At 35.8% G+C, this 20983-nt stretch overlaps 1 protein-coding gene across 2 annotated transcripts in view; it reads right to left on the bottom strand.

Moving 5' to 3' along the window:
- Positions 1-884: 884 nt before the first annotated feature.
- DNAAF6 (dynein axonemal assembly factor 6) overlaps positions 885-20983 on the bottom strand; it is a 53509-nt gene continuing 33410 nt past the window's right edge. For both annotated transcript variants that reach the window (XM_057495501.1, XM_036924933.2), the window contains exons 6-7: positions 11718-11803; positions 885-1050 (exon numbers count right to left, since the gene is read on the bottom strand). In XM_057495501.1, the coding sequence (XP_057351484.1) occupies positions 927-1050; positions 11718-11803 (210 nt within the window). In that variant the 3' untranslated portion in view covers positions 885-926. The remainder of the gene's footprint in view (positions 1051-11717; positions 11804-20983) is intronic.

The following is a 20983-nucleotide window of genomic DNA, read 5'->3' as shown; positions in this document are numbered from 1 at the left end:
GGCCTAGCTTACAGCCTATCTTGGCTTTTGACATGACTTCCTTATTAGGCTAATCATTTCTAGATTTTGATTTAAAGTGAGAGATGTGTCACTTTTCCTTTCACTTGAACACTCAGACCATTGTAGGCTTATTAATTGGCCTAATTTCAATATAGTTGTGTCTCAGGGAATAGGGAGGCCTGAGGAGAGGCAGAGAGATGGGAGAATGGCTGGTGCATGGAGCAGTCAGGACACATACAACACTTATCAATTAAGTTTGCTGTCTTATGTGGGCATGGTTTGTGGCACCCCAAAACAATTATAATAGCAACATCAAAGATCACTGATCACAGATCACCATAACAAATATAATAATGAAAAATTATACGAATATGAATTTTCATAATATGAAATTTCAAAATATGAAAAAGTTTGAAATATTGTGAGAATTACCATAAGGAGACACAAAGGGAGCAAATGCTGTTAGAGAAATGGTGCCAACAGACTTACTCAAAACAGGGTGGCCACAAAACTTTTATTTGTAACAAACACAGTATCTGTGAGGTGCAATAAAGTGAAGCACAATAAAATGAGGTATTCCAGTAATTAGATGACTTAAGTTCTTTAGACTACTGAAATAAGTGGACCAACTATTTCATGGTCATATTTCAGTTTTAATTGATCATGTAATCTGGTTAATATTTAAATTCTATCCAGTTATTATATAAAAATGGAATAGCTTATAATTATGAGAAAATAATACTTCCTACCAGAGAATAGAAAAGACTGTAAATAATCAAAATATCACTATAATTAAATTTAAGGCTTTTTTCAAAATATGTCAGAATAATAAAGAGAAGATAGAAAGCATTAATAAATTATTTCAAAGTTTTTTAAATTTTTTTATCAGTGCTATTTAACAACTTTTCCTCCTTATTAATGAAGTATCAGACATCAAAGTCAACGTCTCTTTTCAAAGTCATGGTGATTTCAAGAGTCTCAGTCTCAAGGGTATATAAACCTTTGGCACTGTTGCACTCCACAGGATGGGGAAGGGTTATCAACAGCTTCCTGAAAAACAGAAATTGAAAACTTAGGATCAGCTTCCTAAAGTGATATCAAGAAGATATCACTTTAAATAAGGCAATGGAAAGCAATATACAACATCAGAATGTTAGGAACTAAAAGACAATAATTAGACAGTACAAGTACTGGATCAAAAATATGCCTAAATAACACAAATAGTATACCAGCTTTTTGGCCTTAAATATTCAAGCAGTGGTTTTGACCTGCCACTCTTTTCTTCTAAATTGATCTCATTTTGCATAATATAAACACAGCCTCAATCTATGTTTACAGGCATAGATATAGAACCATTGCAACTTTAAGTTAGTTCGATAGATCTCTTGACAGTCATACTTATGTATAGATGGAATGTGAATGAATAACACAAATCTGAAAATTGTAATATTTGAAAATATAATAATTCTGCGAATACAACTTTAGGCAGAGTTTCTACTATAGGTGTAGTTATTGAATCTCAGGCCTCGAATGACTTCAATACCAGATCAATGAAAGCACTTCCCTCTGCTTCCTTCTGGTTCTTTATGCTATACATTGACAAAAATCTCTGTGAGAGACTGCTGGCTTTATTTTTCAGTTTATGGCTCAGTTGCTAGATAGCTGTATGCTTTAGATGCATTGCTGGGATGAGAAATTCATAATTCTGTCATAGTGATATGAATCTCAATTATGCATAGGATTGGCACATGTTGGTATCTGAAAAAAATTAAATGCATGAAACACTTGTTACCTCACATTCTAAGCCCAGGCTTCAGTGTGTCAATAAAAAGTGGACAGGAAAGCTCTTTTAGAAGGTATAATATCCACATCAGTGAAAGAATCTGTTTTTTTTAGGGGTACTTATTGAATACTCATAAAAAGATCTACTATTTGAAAACAAATCCTTAAAAATCAATTGCCTCTTTACTCATTTCAAAGACCTAAGTTCAAGAAACTAGGCTCATTGGAAGTACTTTTCACACATCTCTGGAACCTATAGAAGAAATTTTCTGTATCACTTGTCCCATTTCAGATATTTGGGGTCAGAGAAACATCTCCTTTGAGCTGAAGTAATGAAATCACAATGCATTTTATTTTATTTTTTACTGCATTACAAAACTTTAGTGTATTTTCTTTTTTTTTTATTAAGGTATCATTGATATACAATCTTATGAAGGTTTCACAAGAAAAACAATGTGGTTACTACATTCACCCTTATTATTGAGTTCCCCTTCATACCCCATTGCAGTCACTGTCCATCAGTGTAGTAAGATGCCACAGAGTCCCTACTTGTCTTCTCTGTGCTACACTGTCTTCCCTGTGACCCCCCACACACCATGTGCACTAATCATGATACCCCTCAATCCCCTTCTCCATCACTCCCCACCTGCCCTCCCTCACCCCTCCCCTTTGGTAACCCTTAGTCCCTTCTTGGAGTCTGTTAGTCTGCTGCTATTTTGTTCCTTCAGTTTTGCTTTGTTGTTATACTCCACAACTGAGGGGGAAGTCATTTGGTATTTGTCTTTCTCTGCCTGACTTATTTCATTGAGCATAATATCCTCTAGCTCCATCCATGTTGTTGCAAATGGTAGATTTGTATCTTTCTTATGGCTGAATAGTATTCCATTGTGTATATGTACCACATCTTCTTTATCCATTCATCTACTGATGGACACTTAGGTTGCTTCCATATCTTGGCTATCATAAATAGTGCTGCAATAAACATAGGGGTGCATATGTCTTTTCACATTAATGTTTTCATTTTCTTTGGGTAAATTCCTAGGAGTGGAATTCCTGGGTCAAATGGTATTTCTATTTTTAGTTTTGTGAGGAACCTCCATATTGCTTTCCACAATGGTTGAACTAGTTTACATTCCTACAAGCAGTGTAGGAGGGTTCCTCTTTCTCCGCATCCTCACCAGTATTTGCTCTTCCTAGTCTCTTCAGTGTTGACCATCCTTACTGGTGTGAGGTGATATCTCATTGTGGTTTTAATTTGCATTTCTCTGATAATTAGCGATGTGGGGCATCTTTGAATGTGCCTGGTGGCCATCTGAATTTCTTCTTTGGAGAAGTGTCTGTTCAGGTCTTCTGCCCATTTTGTAATAGGTTTATTTGCCTTTTTGGTGTTGAGGCATGTGAGTTCTATATATATTTTGGATGTTAAGCCCTTATCAGATATGTCATTTACAAATACATTCTCCCATACTATTGGATGCCTTTTTGTTCTGCTGATGGTGTCCTTTGCTGTACAGAAGCTTTTTACCTCGATGTAGTCACATTTGTTCATTTTTGCTTTTGTTTCCCTTGCCCAAGGAGATGCATTCATGAAAAAGTTGCTTATGTTTATATTCAAGAGATTTTTGCCTATGTTTTCTTCTAAGAGTTCTATGGTTTCATGACTTACATTCAGGTCTTTGAACCATTTTGAGTTTACTTTTGTGCATGGGGTTAGACAATAATCCAGTTTCATTCTCTTGCATGTAGCTGTTCAGTTTTGCCAACACCAGCTGTTGAAGAGGCTGTCATTTCCCCATTGTATATCCATGGCTCTTTTATCATATATTAATTGGCCATATATATTTGGGTTAATATCTGGGTTCTCTATTCTGTTTCATTGATCTATGTGTCTCTTCTTGTGCCAATACCAAATTGTCTTGATTACTGTGGCTTTGTAGTAGAGCTTGAAGTTGGGAGGCATTGTATCCCCAGTTTTATTCTTCCTTCTCAGGATTGCTTTGGCTATTTGGGGTCGTTTGTGGTTCCATATAAATTTTAGAACTATTTGCTCTAGTTCATTGACAAATGCTGTCAGTGTTTTGATAGAGATTGCATTGAATCTGTAGATTGCTTTAGGCAGGATGGCCATTTTGACAGTATTAATTCTTCCTATTCATGATCACAGGATGTGTTTCCATTTATTGGTACCTTCTTTAATTTCTCTCATGAGTGTTTTGTAGTTTTCTGGGTATAGGTATTTCACTTCCTTGGTTAGGTTTATTCCTAGGTGTTTTATTCTTTTTGATGTAATTGTGAATGGAATTGTTTTCCTGATTTCTCTTTCTGCTAGTTCATCGTTAGTGTATAGGAATGCAACAGATTTCTGTGTATTAACATTGTATTCTGCAACTTTGCTGAATTCAGATATTAGATCTAGTAGTTTTGGAGTGGATTCTTCAGGGTTTTTTACGTACAAAATCATGTCATCTGCAAACAGGGACAGTTGACTTCTTCCTTACAAATCTGGATGCCTTTTATTTCTTTGTATTGTCTGATTGCTGTGGCGAGGACCTCCAGAACTATGTTGAATAAAAGTGGGGAGAGTGGGCATCTTTGTCATGTTCCTGATCTTAAAGCAAAAGTTTTCAGCTTCTCTCTGTTAAGTATGATGTTGGCTGTGGGTTTGTCATATATGGCCTTTATAATGTTGAGGTACTTGCCTTCTATACCCATTTTGTTGAGAGTTTTTATCATGAATGGCTGTTGAATTTTGTGGAATACTTTTTCAGCATCTATGGAGATGATCCTGTGCTTTTTGTCTTTCTTTTTGTTGATGTGGTGGATGATGTTGATTGATTTTCTCATATTGTACAATCCTTGCATCCCTGGAATAAATCCTACTTGATCATGATGGATGATCTTTTTGATGTATTTTTGAATTCAGTATGCTAATATTTTGTTGACTATTTTTGCATCTATGTTCATCAGGGATATTGGTCTGTAATTTTCTTTTTTGTGGTATCTTTGCCTGGTTTTGGCATTAGAGTGATGCTGGCCTCATAGAATGAGTTCGTGAGTATTCCCTCCTCTTCTACTTTTTGGAAGACTTCAAGGAGAATGGGTATTATGTCTTCATGAAATGTCTGATAAAATTCAGCAGTGAAGCCATCTGGTTCAGGAATTTTGTTCTTAGGTAGTTTTTTTATTACCAATTCAGTTTCATTGCTGGTAATTAGTCTGTTGAGATTTTCTGTTTCTTCCTGGGTCAGCCATGGAAGGTTGTATTTTTCTAGAAAGTTGTCCATTTCTTCTAGGTTATCCAGATGTTTGCATATAATTTTCATAGTATTCTCTAATAATTTTATGTATTTCTGTGGTGTCTGTAGTGATTTTTCCTTTCTCATTTCTGATTCTGTTTATGTGTGTAGACTCTCTTTTTTTCTTAATAAGTCTGGCTAGGGGTTTATCTATTTTGTTTATTTTCTCAAAGAACCAGCTCCTGCTTTCATTGATTCTATTGTTTTGTTCTCAATTTCATTTATTTCTGCTCTAGTATTTATTATGTCCCTCCTTCTACTGAGACTTTAGGCTTCATTTGTTCTTCTTTTCCTAGTTTTATTAATTGTGAGTTTAGACTGTTCATATGGGATCATTCTTCTTTCCTGAGGTAAGCCTGTATTGCAATATACTTTCCTCTTAGCATGGCCTTCGCTATGTCTCACAGATTTTGTGGTGTTGAATTATTGTTGTCATTTGTGTCCATATATTGCTTGATCTCTGTTTTTATTTGGTCATTGATCCATTGATTATTTAGGAGCACGTTGTTATGCCTCCATGTGTTTGTGGACTTTTTAATTTTCTTTCCATAGTTTATTTCTAGTTTCATACCTTAGTGGTCTGAGAAGTTGGTTGGTACAATTTCAATCTTTTTGAATTTACTGAGGCTCTTTTTGTGGCCTAGTATATGATCTATTCTTGAAAACATTCCATGTGCACTTGAGAAGAATGTGTATCCTGCTGCTTTTTGGTGAAGTGTTCTATAGATGTCTGTTAGGTCCATCTGTTCTAATGTGTTGCTCAATCCCTCTGTGTCCTTACTTATTTTCTGTCTGGTTGATCTGTACTTTGGAGTGAGTGCTGTGTTGAAGTCTCCTAGAATGAATGCATTGCATTCTATTTCCACCTTTAATTCTGTTAGTACTTGTTTCACATATGTGGGTGCTCCTGTGTTGGGTGCATAGATATTTATAATGGTTATATCCTCTTGTTGGACTGAGCCCTTTATCATTATGTAATGTCCTTCTTTGTCTCCTGTGACTTTCTTTGTTTGGAAGTCTATTTTGTCTGATACAAGTACTGCAACTCCTGCTTTTTTCTCGCTGTTAGTTGCATGAGGTATTGTTTTCCATCCCTTCACTTTTAGTCTGTGTATGTCTTTGTGTTTAAAGTGAGTCTCTTGTAGGCAGCATATAGATGGGTCTTGTTTTTTTTATCCATTCAGTGACTCTATGTCTTTTGATTGGTGCATTCAGTCCATTTACATTTAGGGTGATTATTGATATATATATATACTTATTGCCATTGCAGGCTTTAGATTCGTGGTTACCAAAGGTTCAAGGGTAATTCCCTTGCTATCTATCAGTCTAATTTAACTCACTTAGTATGCTAGTACAAACATAATCTAAAGGTTCTTTTTTTTCTTTTTCTTTCTCCTCCATTATTTATATATTAGGTACCACGTTCTGTACTTTTTGTGTATCCCTTGACTGATGTTGGGAGTAGTTGCTTTAATTTTGCATCTGCTTAGTAATTCATTGTTCTACTTACCTTACTGTGGTTTTAGTTCCTCTGGTGAAAGCTATTTTGCCTTAGGAACACTTCCATCTATAGCAGTCCCTCCAAAATGCACTGTAGAGATGGTTTGTGGGGGGTAAATTCTCTCAGCTTTTGAATATCTGGAAATTGTTTAATCCCTCCTTCAAATTTGAATCATTATCTTACCAGGTAGAGTATTCTTGGTTCAAGGCCCTTTTGTTTCATTGCATTAAATATATCATGCCACTCCCTTCTGGCCTGTAAGGTTTCTGTTGAGAAGTCTGATGATAGTCTGATGGGTTTTCCTTTGTATGTGATCTTTTTTCTCTCTCTGGCTGCTTTTAATACTCTGCCCTTATCCTTGATCTTTGCCATTTTAATTATTATATGTCTTGGTGTTGTCCTCCTCGGCTCCTTTGTGTTGGGAGATCTGTGGACTTTCATAGCCTGAGAGACTATTTCCTTCCCCAGATTGGGGAAGTTTTCAGCAATTACCTCCTCAAAGACACTTTCTATCCCTTTTTCTCTCTCGTCTTCTTCTGGTACCCCTATAATGCAAATATTGTTCCATTTAGATTGGTCACACATTTCTCTCAATATTCTTTCATTCCTAGAGATCCTTTTTTCTCTCTGTGCCTCAGCTTCTTTGTATTCCTCTTCTCTAATTTCTGTTCCATTTACTTCTCTTCTACTACATCGAATCTGCTTTTAAATCCCTCCATTGTATATTTCATTTCAAATACTGAATTTCTTATTGATTGAATCTCCATCTTAAATTAATTCCTGAGTTCTTGTACATTTTTTTGAACCTCCATGAGCATGTTTATGATTTTTATTTTGAAATCTCTTTCAGGAAGATTGATGAGTTCAGTTTTACTTGAGCCTTTTTCTGGAGTTTGTGGGATTTTGGGTTGAACCAGGTTCCTTTGATGTTTCATATTTGTATGTGGCACCCTCTAGTGCCCAGAAGTTCTACTCTCTGGAACTGCTCAGCCCCTGGAGCAATGTCGGGGGTCGCAGGGGAGTGGTGCTGATGCCTGGGGAGAGAAAAGAGCTATTTCCTGTTTCCCGGCTGCTGTGCCTGTCTTTGCTGTCAGAACCAGTGGGCCGAGAGCACAGGTGTAAGCCTCTGTGCTTTGGGTTAGTAGCTGCTGTAGGCAGGGCCCCCCTCTGGCTGGCCTGACATCAGGGCAGGGACTGCTGGTTTGCAAGCTGGTGCCAGCAGGCTGCATATCATGGAGGGGGGCCTCAGAGCTGCATAGCCAGCCAGGAGGATGGAGTGCATGAAGTTTCTGAAAGTTCCCAACCTGCTGGGCAGAGTGCACCTGGACAATTTTATCCAGCTATTCTTTCTCCTGAGCAGCAAGCTCTGTGCAATCCTTGCCCCTTTAGCAGCCCTCTTGCTGTTAGGAAGTCTCTCAGACTGCCTGCCTTTCTTTTGTCCCAGAGCAGCGGGATGTAGATCCCTGTTTTACACAAGCAGCTGGAATCTCACTCTCTCCAAGTATTCTGCCTCTCTTAGCTTTCCCACTCCACAGATCTCCAGAGTACCATGCAATGTAGGTTTGTGCTCCCAGAGCAGATCTCCAGGGCTGGGTGTTCAGTAGTCCTAGGCTTCCACCCCCTCCCTGCTCCGTTTCTCTTCTTCCTGCTGGTGAGCTGGGGTAGGGAAAGGGCTTGAGTTCCACCAGATCATGGCTTTGGTACGTTACCCTGTTCCATGAGGTCTGCTCTTTTCTTGGGGTGTATGCAGTCTGGCGCAGCCTTCTTTCCTGTTGCTCTTTTAGGATTAGTCACATTAAGTATATTTTCATATTATATTTGGTTTTGGGAGTAAGTCTCTGTCTCACCTCTCATGCCACCATCTTTAATCCCACAACGCATTTTAATATGTCCTGTAATAATTGGCATCTCAGAAAAGAATTGGGTGGAAAAAAGTTTACAGTTCATGCATTAAAAGTTGTTTACACTATAGGTTATGCTAGAGTTAGATTTGCTTTATCTCTTATTCTACAAATGATAATATATTCACTTGGAAAGAAAGCAGAGCTCAGTGGTGGTAGCTTCATTGCACTAAAAGACAGCTATAAATCAGCTGAAAATGAGTTCCAATGATAATGTACACTTCTCTATCCAGAGAGAAATAAATTCAAGAGAGACAGTGGCCATTGGAATGATCCATTTATCCCTGCATTTCTGTCTAGTCCTTAATTGTGTGGCTTAACATACTAAAAATTTGAAAAATAGAAACTGTGACTTATTTAGGCCCTTAGGAGAAGGGAAGTATTTTTGTCTTTTGTGTTTTACTGACTGATATCTGAACTGAGATTTATATTTAAACAAAATAAAATTCTACAAATACTTATATCCATGTATAAGTAATTAAAGGACAGGACTGTATCTTATCTTGGTGCCCCCCCGCCCCTGCCAACATCTAGCAGACTTTGTTTGTTCAGTCAATAAATAAGTGAATTAAAAGTAAATAGTTTGCCACAAAAAGAGTTGAATAACTAATAGATTAGTAGTATAAAATATGAAGAAACATTGAAACTTAATTCCTCTGCCTTTACATTGTCAATATATTTGCTTTTTAAAAAGCCACAGTTTAGACATTGCTCAAGTGTTTATCTGTGTTAATCTTCATTAGGAATTATTTAAATGCAAATAATAATATATGAAAGTAAAAGCAAAAAAATTATCTATACATCCAGCTGTAGTTTAGAGACTTACATGCTTTCATTTATATTAGAGAATTCAAGTTGATATGGCTTGCAAGAGATTTTAAATAAAGGACAATCTTGTACTGTGCATATTCATATAATGAAGTTTTTACTTTACATAGTTGATAAATTATTTGATTTACATATCTGGGTTAAAATCAGACATGGCATTTTTTCAAGGAAAGTGCAGAAATAGCTACTGAGCTGCAACACACTATTACATTTAGAAAACTTTTCATTAGGTATCAGTGTCTTTGAACATCCGTCTCTCAGTTGATCTGAATTAAAGGAGCACAGCAAAGGTGAGAGTAATCTAAAGCAGCACCTCAACCAAAAATCAACTCATACTTATTTTTTACAATGTGTTTTTATTATCGCATTCAAGGAATTCATTTATGACATTCTTAGAACCCACTCTGAGAAACAATGAAACCCCATATGGAGACAAAAGTCAGGAGGATCTAGGAAATTATCCCATTTCCCCTGTCTTCCTTCTTTTCATCTGCTTCATGTTAGGAATATACATACCAAAACAGTCATGTTTTTAAAAAAGGAAGAATTCAGGAAACTCCTTTATCTATTTTGGCTGAATAATGCTAAAAATCTGAATTTCACTAATAATTCTAATGCAATTGACTATCATTTGACTGATGTTACTGGTTCGTTCAGTTAAAATAAATTCACTTGTTCTGCCTTACAGATACAAGAACAGAATGTCCTCTCATTTTCTCTTGGAGCCAGTAAACATAGTGTTACAGTGTATCAAAGTTAGAAACTAGAAGTAGATGTGAATATTAGTAAATTCAAAAATAAGACATGTTTCCAATTATACAATTTCAGATAATAGCATGGCTCCAAACAAAGCGCAAGTGTTTAGGGAAAGTAATAAAAACCTGAATTCTATTTTCTGCCTTCTATCTTAGTTCATGAATTTTTGTTAAAATGCAGTACCTCTCTGCACTGAGCATTTAATAATATAAGTATAGTATAACCCAACAATCACAGTGCAGCCCATGTTCTATAAGAAATAGTATCTCTGTGTCAGTCTTTCATTTGGTGGGCTCTGATAGATATCTGGAATGACAGCATAGCCAGAGCAACTGCCTGAAGATTGATGGAGAACTGCTAGCAAAATGGAAATTAACTCCATGGTGTGTTGATATGTGTGTGCTTTTAATAAGCACACAAATATCATGGAAGATTGACTGTTCATTTAGCTGACTATCCTGCAAAGGTGGTGTGGAAGAGTTACTGTATAATATGCAATGAAAAAATTCCAATATTTTTTGAGGTGGATAGTAGGAATAGTCAATGTAATTTTGAGACATGAGACATTTTTTTTCATGAGAAGACATTTTTGAAATTATATAAATAATGAGAATATATTTGACATATATTCATCTGTAGACCATTTTGGGTTAAATGCATCTACTGTAGAAATCAAAGTTAAGCTGTGTATGTATATTGGGCTGTTTACACATAGAAGTCTTGTATGATGGATCTACTTTTTATTTTCTTAAAGCCCTAAGATCAACAAAGAAGAATTATATGTACTGATAATGGAAGGAAGAAAATGTGCCAGCAGCTGACTGCTTCCCACACCCAGTTTGAAATGTTTATGAGTTATAGAGAAAGAACCACTGCAATCAACAAAAGTGTGCTCACTGCTATACATCCAGATGAAAAGTGAACGAAGCAGTGAGATACTTAGATATTTTATCTAGCACACACCAGGTTCTATTGATTCCCTCTTTATAGAGTTACTTTTGAGAGACAGGACTGATTTATCCAGGTTTCAGGATAAACAATTTATATCAGAATTTTGCTGTATGTGAACCTGTGTTATAATAAGACTATTTTGAAAATACCAAAATGTTTAAATGAATTATTCCACTATCATCTGTATTATTTTTAAATGTATTCACAGAACTTGAAAATTTAGTGATAAATTAGCTGTTGGGATTTTTGTTTTAAGTAATTGATAATAAGACATTTTTGTTGATTTTTAGATGAATATAATCTAATTTAACCTTTCAGCCTCCACAATACCCAATATGTTTAAAAGATATTGCTTCTCTTATGCCATCACTATACAAAAAAATCACATGCAAGACTTACAACTTAAGGAATTTTCACCTCTAGCTATTTTTCAGCTAAGCAAACTGTATGTGAATGTCAAGGACTGTTTTGCTGGTTTCAGCCTACTCCAAATGTATGTATGCAAAGTAGAAAAAAATTAAGTATTTCCAAATATACTTGTGTTTATATTAAGTATATCAAATATCTGAATGATTAACTGACTTTTTTACTTTTCTCCTGACTTTAAGGGTGATGCAAAATAACAGTACACTTTTAAAAAGAATATTGACTAAAGAGTCATTAATATTATAACATATTATTCTAGTTCCAAGTTTTACTCACTTATGAGGAGTACGAAGGTCAAGAGTCATTTCCTCAATATCAATTTTAATGTCAGAAGAGTTTGTATTTGGCAGTTTAATTTTAACCTGAAAGAGAAAATGAAAAGAAAAATACTGCTGTTTTGAAGAAGAGTTCATTTGAAGAGTGTAAGAAAATATGGGGAAATGAGAACTAATATTTATGAAACCCCAACTATATACCAGGCTATGACCATTCCTTATAACAATGTTGAGAAGCAGGGATTAATACCCCCATTTTACAGATGGGGAAACTGAGATACTGAGAAATTTAGTGAGTGGCCCAAGGGCAACTGTGGGCAATTTGGCAAGGTCTATCTGACTCCAAAGCTATACGGAAACACTTCGGTTACTTGCCTGTAACCTTCATTGTCTGAAGGTGTATACCAATGCACCTTCTAGAGTTGGGGGCCTTCAAATGCCTTTATATCAGTGGACACTTTGCATAAAATATGGTTAGTTTCTCATGTGGGGCGTGGTTTGGTGATGCCATCTTGTAGTCTCCTAGTATAAGCTCCCATACCACATTTCCTAGAGAAGTGTAGGAGTCCATAAAAGTTGTTAACATAACAAAAGAAAAATAACAATATGACTCCCCCCATAAAACAATGGGATGATTTATTGGTCTGGTTAAGATTTCACTTAAAAATGTGTCATCTCAATTACCACATCACCCAGCAATTCCACTCCTAGGTGTATACCCAAGAGCATTAAAAACAGTATTCAAACAAAAACATGTACCTAATGTTTTTGTTCACAGCATTATTTACAATAGCTGTGAATGAAAGGTGCAAACAACCCAAATGCGCATCAACTGATGAATGGATAGCCAAAATGTAGTACATACAATGGAATATTATTCAGCTACAAAAAGGAATGAAGTACTATTACATGGATGAACCTTGAAAACATTAAGCTAAGTGAAAAAAGCTAGGCACAAAAAGCCACATATTACAGGATTCTACTAATAGGAAATATCCAGAATCAGCAAATTAATAGAGACTGAAAACAGACTGGTGGTTGCCAGAAGCTGGGGAGAGAGAGAAAAGGAGTGACTGTTTAATGAGTATGGATTTCCTTTTGGGTTGATGAACATGCTCTGGAATTAGGTATTGGTGATGGTTGCACAACATTGTGAATATACTAAATGTCACTAATGGTAAATTTTATATTATGTGTATCTTGACAAAATATAAAATCTCATCTCTAACTCTAATTTAATTAATTCTCTCTTTGATAAAAGTTGATGATCTATCTACCTACCTACCTATCTTTCTGAGATGACATGGCATATGGCATATGGTTTCCATACACACAAAAAAACAACCTAAGGTTAAGGTAAATTATGAAGCCTTCTCTAAAATGAGGTAGAAGACTTGAATTATTGGACATCTGGTGATTTCAAAGCTGGAAGGGCAAGGGTAAAAGCAACATATCAAATAAGAAGTGGGAAAAATAAAATCCCTTGTAAGAAGCTTAAGGTAGGCAATAGTGTTTTTGCAGTATAATGTGGACCAATACATGTCCATGAGCTATATTTTACTTTATTAAATCTGTATATAAAAATATTTGTAAATAGAGTTGTAGAGATCCTACTATCAAAATATATCCTGTGGTTAATGTTTTCATTAAGCAAAGAATTATCTAACTGTATTTTTAAAATTCAGATCTTCACCAACATCAACATTCTCTGGAAGAGTCATTCCAGAAGATGATCAGCAAAAAACTTCAACAAAGATCCTGGTGCTGTTGCAGTTGTAGCTGCATTCATCCCACCGGTTCCTGGACTTGCCATTGGAATGAAGAAGGAGATATCTAAGCTGGCCTGTGCATACAGTAAAACAACAAATTTGACTGGATCTATACTGTCAGAACTCAACCAAGAATTAGGAGAAGTGCAAGTTGCAGTGCTCCAAAATCTTGCGACTATAGACTATCTACTGTTGAAAGAACATATGGGATGTGAACAGTTCCCAGGAATGTGTTGTTTTAATTTGTCTGATTTTTCTCAAAATATTCAAACTCAGTTAGACAATATCCATCATATCATTGATAATTTTTCACAAATGCCTAGGGTGCCTAACTGGTTTTCTTGGTTTCACTGGATATGGCTGGTAATTGTAGGTCTGCTTTGGTTATGTAGCTGTATTCCTATTATGTTAATGTGTGCATGCAATTTAATTAGTAATTTAAAACCTATACACGCTTATGTTACACTACAAGAAGATATGTCAAAGAAATAATCAATCTTCCCACGTTTTCTTCCGTCTGCTACTTCTATAGCTTCTCTTCTTCCTTCATAATTACAACCCCTAAGTAGAATTTGTGCCTCATATCGAAATTACCGAGTATCATAATTCTTCCAAGTGGTAAAGATACCTCAAGACAAATGCTCGGCATAGAAGCCACAGGGCATAAATCTGCAAAAAAGTAAAAAGCTAACCTTTTCAAACAATATTGCTTCTCTCTCACTTACCAACTTTACATTTCCCTGTATGGTCCCGGAAGATGACTGGTCAGCCAGAGACGGGTAAGATTCCTCAAGGGAGGAACAACCTAAGACAGGCACAGTTGCAGGGGGCCATCAGGTGAGAAATTGGGGATCAACAGAGGTGAGGCTTAGAACCTCACCCCCCCTGTTTTGAGAGAAATCTTCTGCATCTGTGGATGTTTTGTTGCCCTTGTTTAGCTTGGATTAATACTTAGTCTATAGGCACACACCCGATCTACATTTGCCCTCTTACAGCACTAAATTATGTTTTCTACCTTTATCTTCCATATACCTACCACTTCAGCATTTTATTAAAAAAAAATAATAATAATAATAATGGAGAAATGTGGGATTCACATATAAATCAAGTATAAAAATCAAACGAATAATCATAATTGACCTGATTGTTTATAGTTCATGATGTGTGATCAAAACTGAAAGTTTCTGTGATGACTGCCCTTGCACTGTTCAGCATGTAAGAACTTATTCACTATGTAAGAACTTGTTCATCATGTAAAAACTTGTTCGTTATGCTTCAGAAGATTGGAGACTGTTGAGAATTAGGCTTGGGGTTGATTAATGATTGTGCATTGAGTCTATACAGAATTTTATTGTTGTTAACAACCATATGATCAATAAATATGAGAGATGCCCTCTAAGATAAATAAATAAATAAATAAATAAATAAATAAAAATAAAACCAGGAGAGGGAGCACTGAACATTCTACTTCCATAAATCCTACAAAAATATATTTGAAAGATTTCTATTACAAATAAACTTTATTTCAACCACAGATGTATTAAATTACAATCTGCAGGAGATTAAGCATTTTCCAATTGCAGTCATAAATAAAACCTGTGAAACACCATCATCACTGGTCATGTTCTGTTTAGAAATCAAATATACTGCACAAAATTGACCAATGACCCTTTACGTCAATTAGCACTAAAATACATCAATATGTTTTTCTCTAATACTGCTTTAGTGCATACTGTATAGCCTTGCTACCCTGGGTCTAGAAGACATTTAATAAAACCTACCTCTCTGTTTGATTGCCTACAACTATAAGACTTTGTAGAAATTCTAAAATTTTAGCTTAAAATATTTAGCTCTTTATTTTATAAGTTTAACTACAATGTACCCTGGCTAGAAATGGATGGCTGGAGTATGAAGTTTTCCTGAAAAGGAAAAACAATGTAAATATCCATGGGAAAATCTTACAATAAGTTTCAGTTTACTATATTTAGATATGTCTACAAGAATAAAGTGGAATGGAAAGTAAAAAAATTCAGATCTTCATAATTAGAGATAAACTTTAAGTGAGGGAAATAGGACATTTCTCAGAGGTAGTGTTCAGTGCTCCACCTCAAAGTAAATGAGCATTCTATTGAACAAAGAAAGACCCATTTAATGGTAATAACTCATATCTGAGAGTTGAGTTGAGATGTTTTGTTGTAAGATGACTCATGTCATCTGGACCAAGGGATATGAATTTTTGGGTTTTTTTTAGTTTGAAATATTGAGATCTTTCAAGGTAAAAAATTATTTCCCCAGGGTTGAAATGACATTTGAGAAAGGAAAAAAAATTATGACTTACATGAAATTTACATAGAACTTTTGGGTAGAACTTTAAAGTGGTTCTTAAAATCATTTGCAACTCTAGTAAAGGATAGTTCAGAAACAACTCCCTAATTTTTCCTCTTGAGGAAATTAAAACTGTATAAAAATAGTTTCAGAAGAGGGACACGAAGGAACAAATTACGTGGAATGGTACACATTAAATATCTCATAAGACAGAACATTCAATGAGGAATCTTAACAGAAAAACTCCTTCTGAAACATGAATCAGACTTCTTTAGAAATACTTTTAAAGAATTTCTAGAAAATGCACACAGTTATTTATTGACTTCTAATTGTACCCAAGACCTAACTTGTCCAACATTAGTAAATACAGTCACTGACCAAGCAATTAAAAGGAACTGATGTTCCTCTTTTTACTTTGAAAGAATAAATCACATTAATAGGTAAACTAAGGAAAACTGCTAAAAATTTCAATGGGAAACTTTCAACCTTTTGGGAGCTCAAACTTTGGAGTTGAACTTGGGTTTGAATTCTGGTTCTGTTGCTTATTAGTTATCTATTGTTGTATAACCAAAACCAATTACACTCCCCTCCCCCAATTTAGAGCTCAAAACAATAAATATGTGTTATCTCACACATTTTCTATGGGTTAGGGATTTGGGTAGTTTTGGCTTACGGTCTAAACTGAGGTTTTAGTCAAGATATTGGCTGGAACTGTGCCATCTGAAGGCTTTATTGGGACTAGTGGATCTGCATCCAAGATGGCTCATTCACACAGCTGCTGGCAAGAGGCCTCATTTCTTCACCACATGGAGGGCTTAGGGCTGCTTGAGTATTCTCATGATGCAACAGCTATCTTCTCCCCAGACTGAATGATCCAAAAGAGGAAGGCAAAAGCAATGTTTTTTTTTTTTTTAACAGAGCCTCAGAAACTCTGTACCTTCATTTCTGTAATATCCTATTGGTCAGCCCTATTCAATGTGAGAAGGGACTGCACAAAGGAAAGAATTATCAAGAGGTGAGAATCACTGGGAGCCATCTTTTAGGCTGGCTACAACACTACCCATCACTAACTTCAGTTCAAATCTCTGAAAAGTAGCAGGAAAAAAGTCCACTAACTTATGGTTTGTGAGATCCTGTCTTCCAACTTTCAGCTTGTCTTCAAGCAAGCAGTCAAAACTACTTGATTAGTCTCTTTGGGAATTCACTTGGAGCCTTCTTGGAGGTGAAGGAGGTCAAATTGCTTAGAAATTGTTTTCATGGTCCTTCATTTATTTTCCTCTGTGTGTTGTAAGAGGGCTGGCTCAGTATACCAAAAGCTTTGGGGGAATCATTAATGTAGGATTATCATTTTGAGTTTTAACTTTCCTCTTTCCTTTCTGGTCCTTATGATAGATTTGTATGACACAATGGTTCCTAAATAAATAGTATTCCCATAATCTGTAAGTGATTAATGCAGGTTCCCTAGATCCTTGGATAGGCGTCAATGATCATATAAGATGTTTGAAAATTGAAATGAGGCCAACAGCAAGTGTTCAATGGAGATCATCTATTTTAGGTTTTCTCTTGAACTGTCACTTCCTGACTACCAGAACAAAAGAATAAATAAAACATCTTATATGTAACTTGGCCAGTCTACACTATTTACTGAAATTTTGGTGAAGCTTAAGACATACAAAAGGGTTTGGGCTGACACTTTGGAAGATACCCTTATTTATGAGTTCTAGGTATTGGAAAAATATTTTTATTTGACAGAAATACAGCAGTCACCCCCAATATATTTAATTCTTAGCAAAGAAGTTAAGACTATTTGAGTTTCCATTTGAAACTTAATATTGAGAAATTCTGATTAACAGAAAAAGTTGGGGTAGGTCTCATTGTGAATTGCTTCAGTGATTTAATTTCCCATTGTTTAACTATGGAAACACATGTGAGCTATTTTTTCCATTGCAGCCATACTAAGTATTTTATTAAAAATCTCATGAATACTAATAATGTTTAGGAAAATGAAAAAAATATAAAGGTGATAGACCCCTCACTTTGAAGTTACATAAATATTTATCTCTGAAGAATAAAAATACAGAGCTATGTGTTCTTCAAAACTAGGGCACAAAGCTAATATCTTTTTAAACTAATGGATACATTTTCTACAGTGTTACCATTTTGAAACATTCCAGGATTATACTGCCTTGCTTGTTTTATAAGATCATAGAAGCATGACTCTTCCCCTCTCACAGAAGTCAAGTGTAAGCTTAGCTCATTCTGGAGTAAGAAGACTCAACTAGAGGCCTCCATACTTCTGTGGGCACCCAGGCTCACCCCCAAACACTCACGGCCTCACCACCACTAGCTGTCTTGAGACTACCAACACTCAATTCATTATACTTTTATATCTATTTGCCAATCAACACAAGAAGCCTTAGACTCCCAAGTCCTTCCTTATCACCTAATAATTATCATCTGGGTCTTCATATCTCCTATTATGTTTCCATTTCCTACCCTTCACCAACTCACAAAACCCTTCCATTAAGTCCTCTGGAACATACAGTGAATCATCCTTAATCTCACAAGCCTCTTTGAATATTCTCTTCAACTTCTTAGTCTAACTAAATCTGGATCTCTCTTGATGACACTGCTTCCCTTATAGTCTTCTTGCTTGTACCTGTTTCTTCTTATATATCCCATCCCCTTTATATCACTGAGCCTGCTCCTTTCCTCCAGCTTTTTAAAATAAATCTCATGTCTTCACACTATGTCACCAATTACCCTCCTTATTGCAATCATCTACCAATTCCTGGGGTACACTCCTACCCCAATTTCTCTAAGAATAGTTCTTTGTTCTCTATTGGTATTTCTAACATTAACTTCTATCTTAAATCTTGGTGACTTAAATATCCACTTAGTTAACCTTTCTATCATTGTGGCCTCTCCTCCGCATCTCCTTCAAATCTTTGCACAGATATTGCCTTCTCAGTGAAGCCTTCCCTGACCACACTATTTAAAATTGTAGCCATTACCAATCCTAGTACTCCCTATCATTTCCCCTTGCTCTTTTCCCCTTCAAATCATTTATCACCTTCCAATGTAAAGTATATGCATTTATATTGTTATTTCTCCCACTAGATGGTATGCTCTGTGAGGGTGGTGATATCTGTGTTTTGTTGACTATATCTTCAGTGCTTGAAACAGTATCTGGTACATCATAGGCACTCAATAAAAATTTGTTGAGTGAATTAATAAAAGAATGAATGCAAAAATGGGCCAATATTAAGAAATTTAATATAATTTACCAAAAGATCAAAACTAAAAATATCATATGATCTCCACAAATGTTAAAAGGGCATTTGATCAAATTCATCATCCATTCTTGCTTAGAACTCTAAATAAAATCAGAATGGATTAGTTCCCTAATATATAACCCAAAAGTCAGTATATGAATGCATAGCTGAATGAGGTAACACTAGAAACATCCTAATTAAAGTAAGAAATAAGAATGACCAATATTTGCCACTGTTAAGTAATGTAGTTCTGGGGATACTAACTGATGCAACTAAATAAGAAAGAAACAGGATGTAAAATTATCATTATCTGAGGGAAGAACATTCCAGGTGGAATGAACAGGAAGGAATCAGGAAGTAAGTGGACATATTGAAGAATCAGAAAGAAGGCCAGAGTGGCTAGAACATAAAGAACATGGAAGAAAATGTGGCATCAGGTGAAACTGAAAAAGTAGATAAGGGTTAGATCATATAGAGCCTTATAGGTCAAGATAAGGAGTTTGGATTTTGTTCTAAGTGCTATAGAAAGCTGTTGAGGGTTGTGAGTAAAGAAGTGGTGTGATCTGATTTACTTTTTAAAAAGGATCACTCTGGAAACTGTGTCAAGGCTGCCAGGAAACAAGGAAGATGAGTCAGGAGGGAATCATAATGAGAGATGATGGTTTTTGTGGTAGTAATGAAAATTAGATGGATTTAGACTAAATTTTGAAAATAGAGCCAATAAGACTTGCTGATGGACTGCGTATGTGGTGTAAAGGAAAGAGGAATGAGGGATGATTTAGGTTTTTAGCTTATGCTTTTGGGTGAATGTTGTTGTCATTTCCTGAGATGAGAAAGACCAATGAGAAAGAGGTTTGGGGAAGACAAGAGTTCCATTTTAGACATACTAGATTTGAGTTGCCCATTAAACACCTTGGAGATATCAAGTAAGGAGTTGGTGTTATGAATCTGAAGCTCTTGGGTGAGGTAAAGACTGGAGAGATAAATGGTACTTAAAGCCAGGTGACTAGATGGAAAGAGAATAGAGAAGAAAAGACATAAGTCTTTTTCAGAGATCTAGAGAACTTCAGACAGGAGAGTAAGAGCCACTGATTTGGGACCAAAGGAGATGAGGAATGCCCAGTGATTTTAGAGGAAAATCAGGAGAGCGGGGTCATTAAAGTAAATCCCATGACTACTTTTTTATTATTTATTCATTAGCTCTAGTGATACACAGAAGGCACTCAATAAATATTATGTAAGTAAATGAATGGATTCTTGTCCAAGTAAAAAGAATTCTTAAGCCTCCTATCCTAAAAAAGAAAATCCCTAAATCTCCCCTCCTCTGTCTAAATCATCTCCTCTGTCTCCCCTCTACCCCTTCACTGCTAAACTTCCTCAAAGAACAATCTATTTGCTGCCTTCTCTTCCTCACTTCCTGTTCACTTTTCAGCTTTCTTCAATCTGATGCTGGCACCTTCCACACTACAGAAGCTGTTCTATTCTAAGGGTCACCAAAGACTTAATGAATCTAAACGTTACTTCCGAACTCTAATCCTTCTGTACTTCTCTACAGCAGCAGACATTATTATCCCCCATCTCTGAATATCCTTCTCAGTTCCTCTTCCTTTATCTATCCATTAAATACTGGCCTTTTCTAGGGTCAATCTGTGAATCTGCTTGCATGGATTCAGAAATTTCTGCCAGGTCTCGTTCAAGAATTCCAGATCACATGATTCAGATATTTTGACATCATCAAAGTGTAAACTTACTGATTTTTTATTACCAAGTAGTATGTATAAGACATTTTCCACCCTTGTTTCAACAATGACCTTAAGTCCATTCAAACTCTTTCTCCTCCACCTTTTCAATCTCTCTCTTTCTCTTTCTCTCTCTATCTCCCTCTCTCTCTCTTTCTC

The sequence above is a fragment of the Manis pentadactyla genome, chromosome X (genome assembly GCF_030020395.1).
Source record: "Manis pentadactyla isolate mManPen7 chromosome X, mManPen7.hap1, whole genome shotgun sequence".
In the NCBI taxonomy this organism is placed as follows: domain Eukaryota; kingdom Metazoa; phylum Chordata; class Mammalia; order Pholidota; family Manidae; genus Manis; species Manis pentadactyla.
The sequence above is the reverse complement of the archived record's forward strand: the minus strand, read 5'-3'. Positions and strand labels throughout refer to the sequence as shown.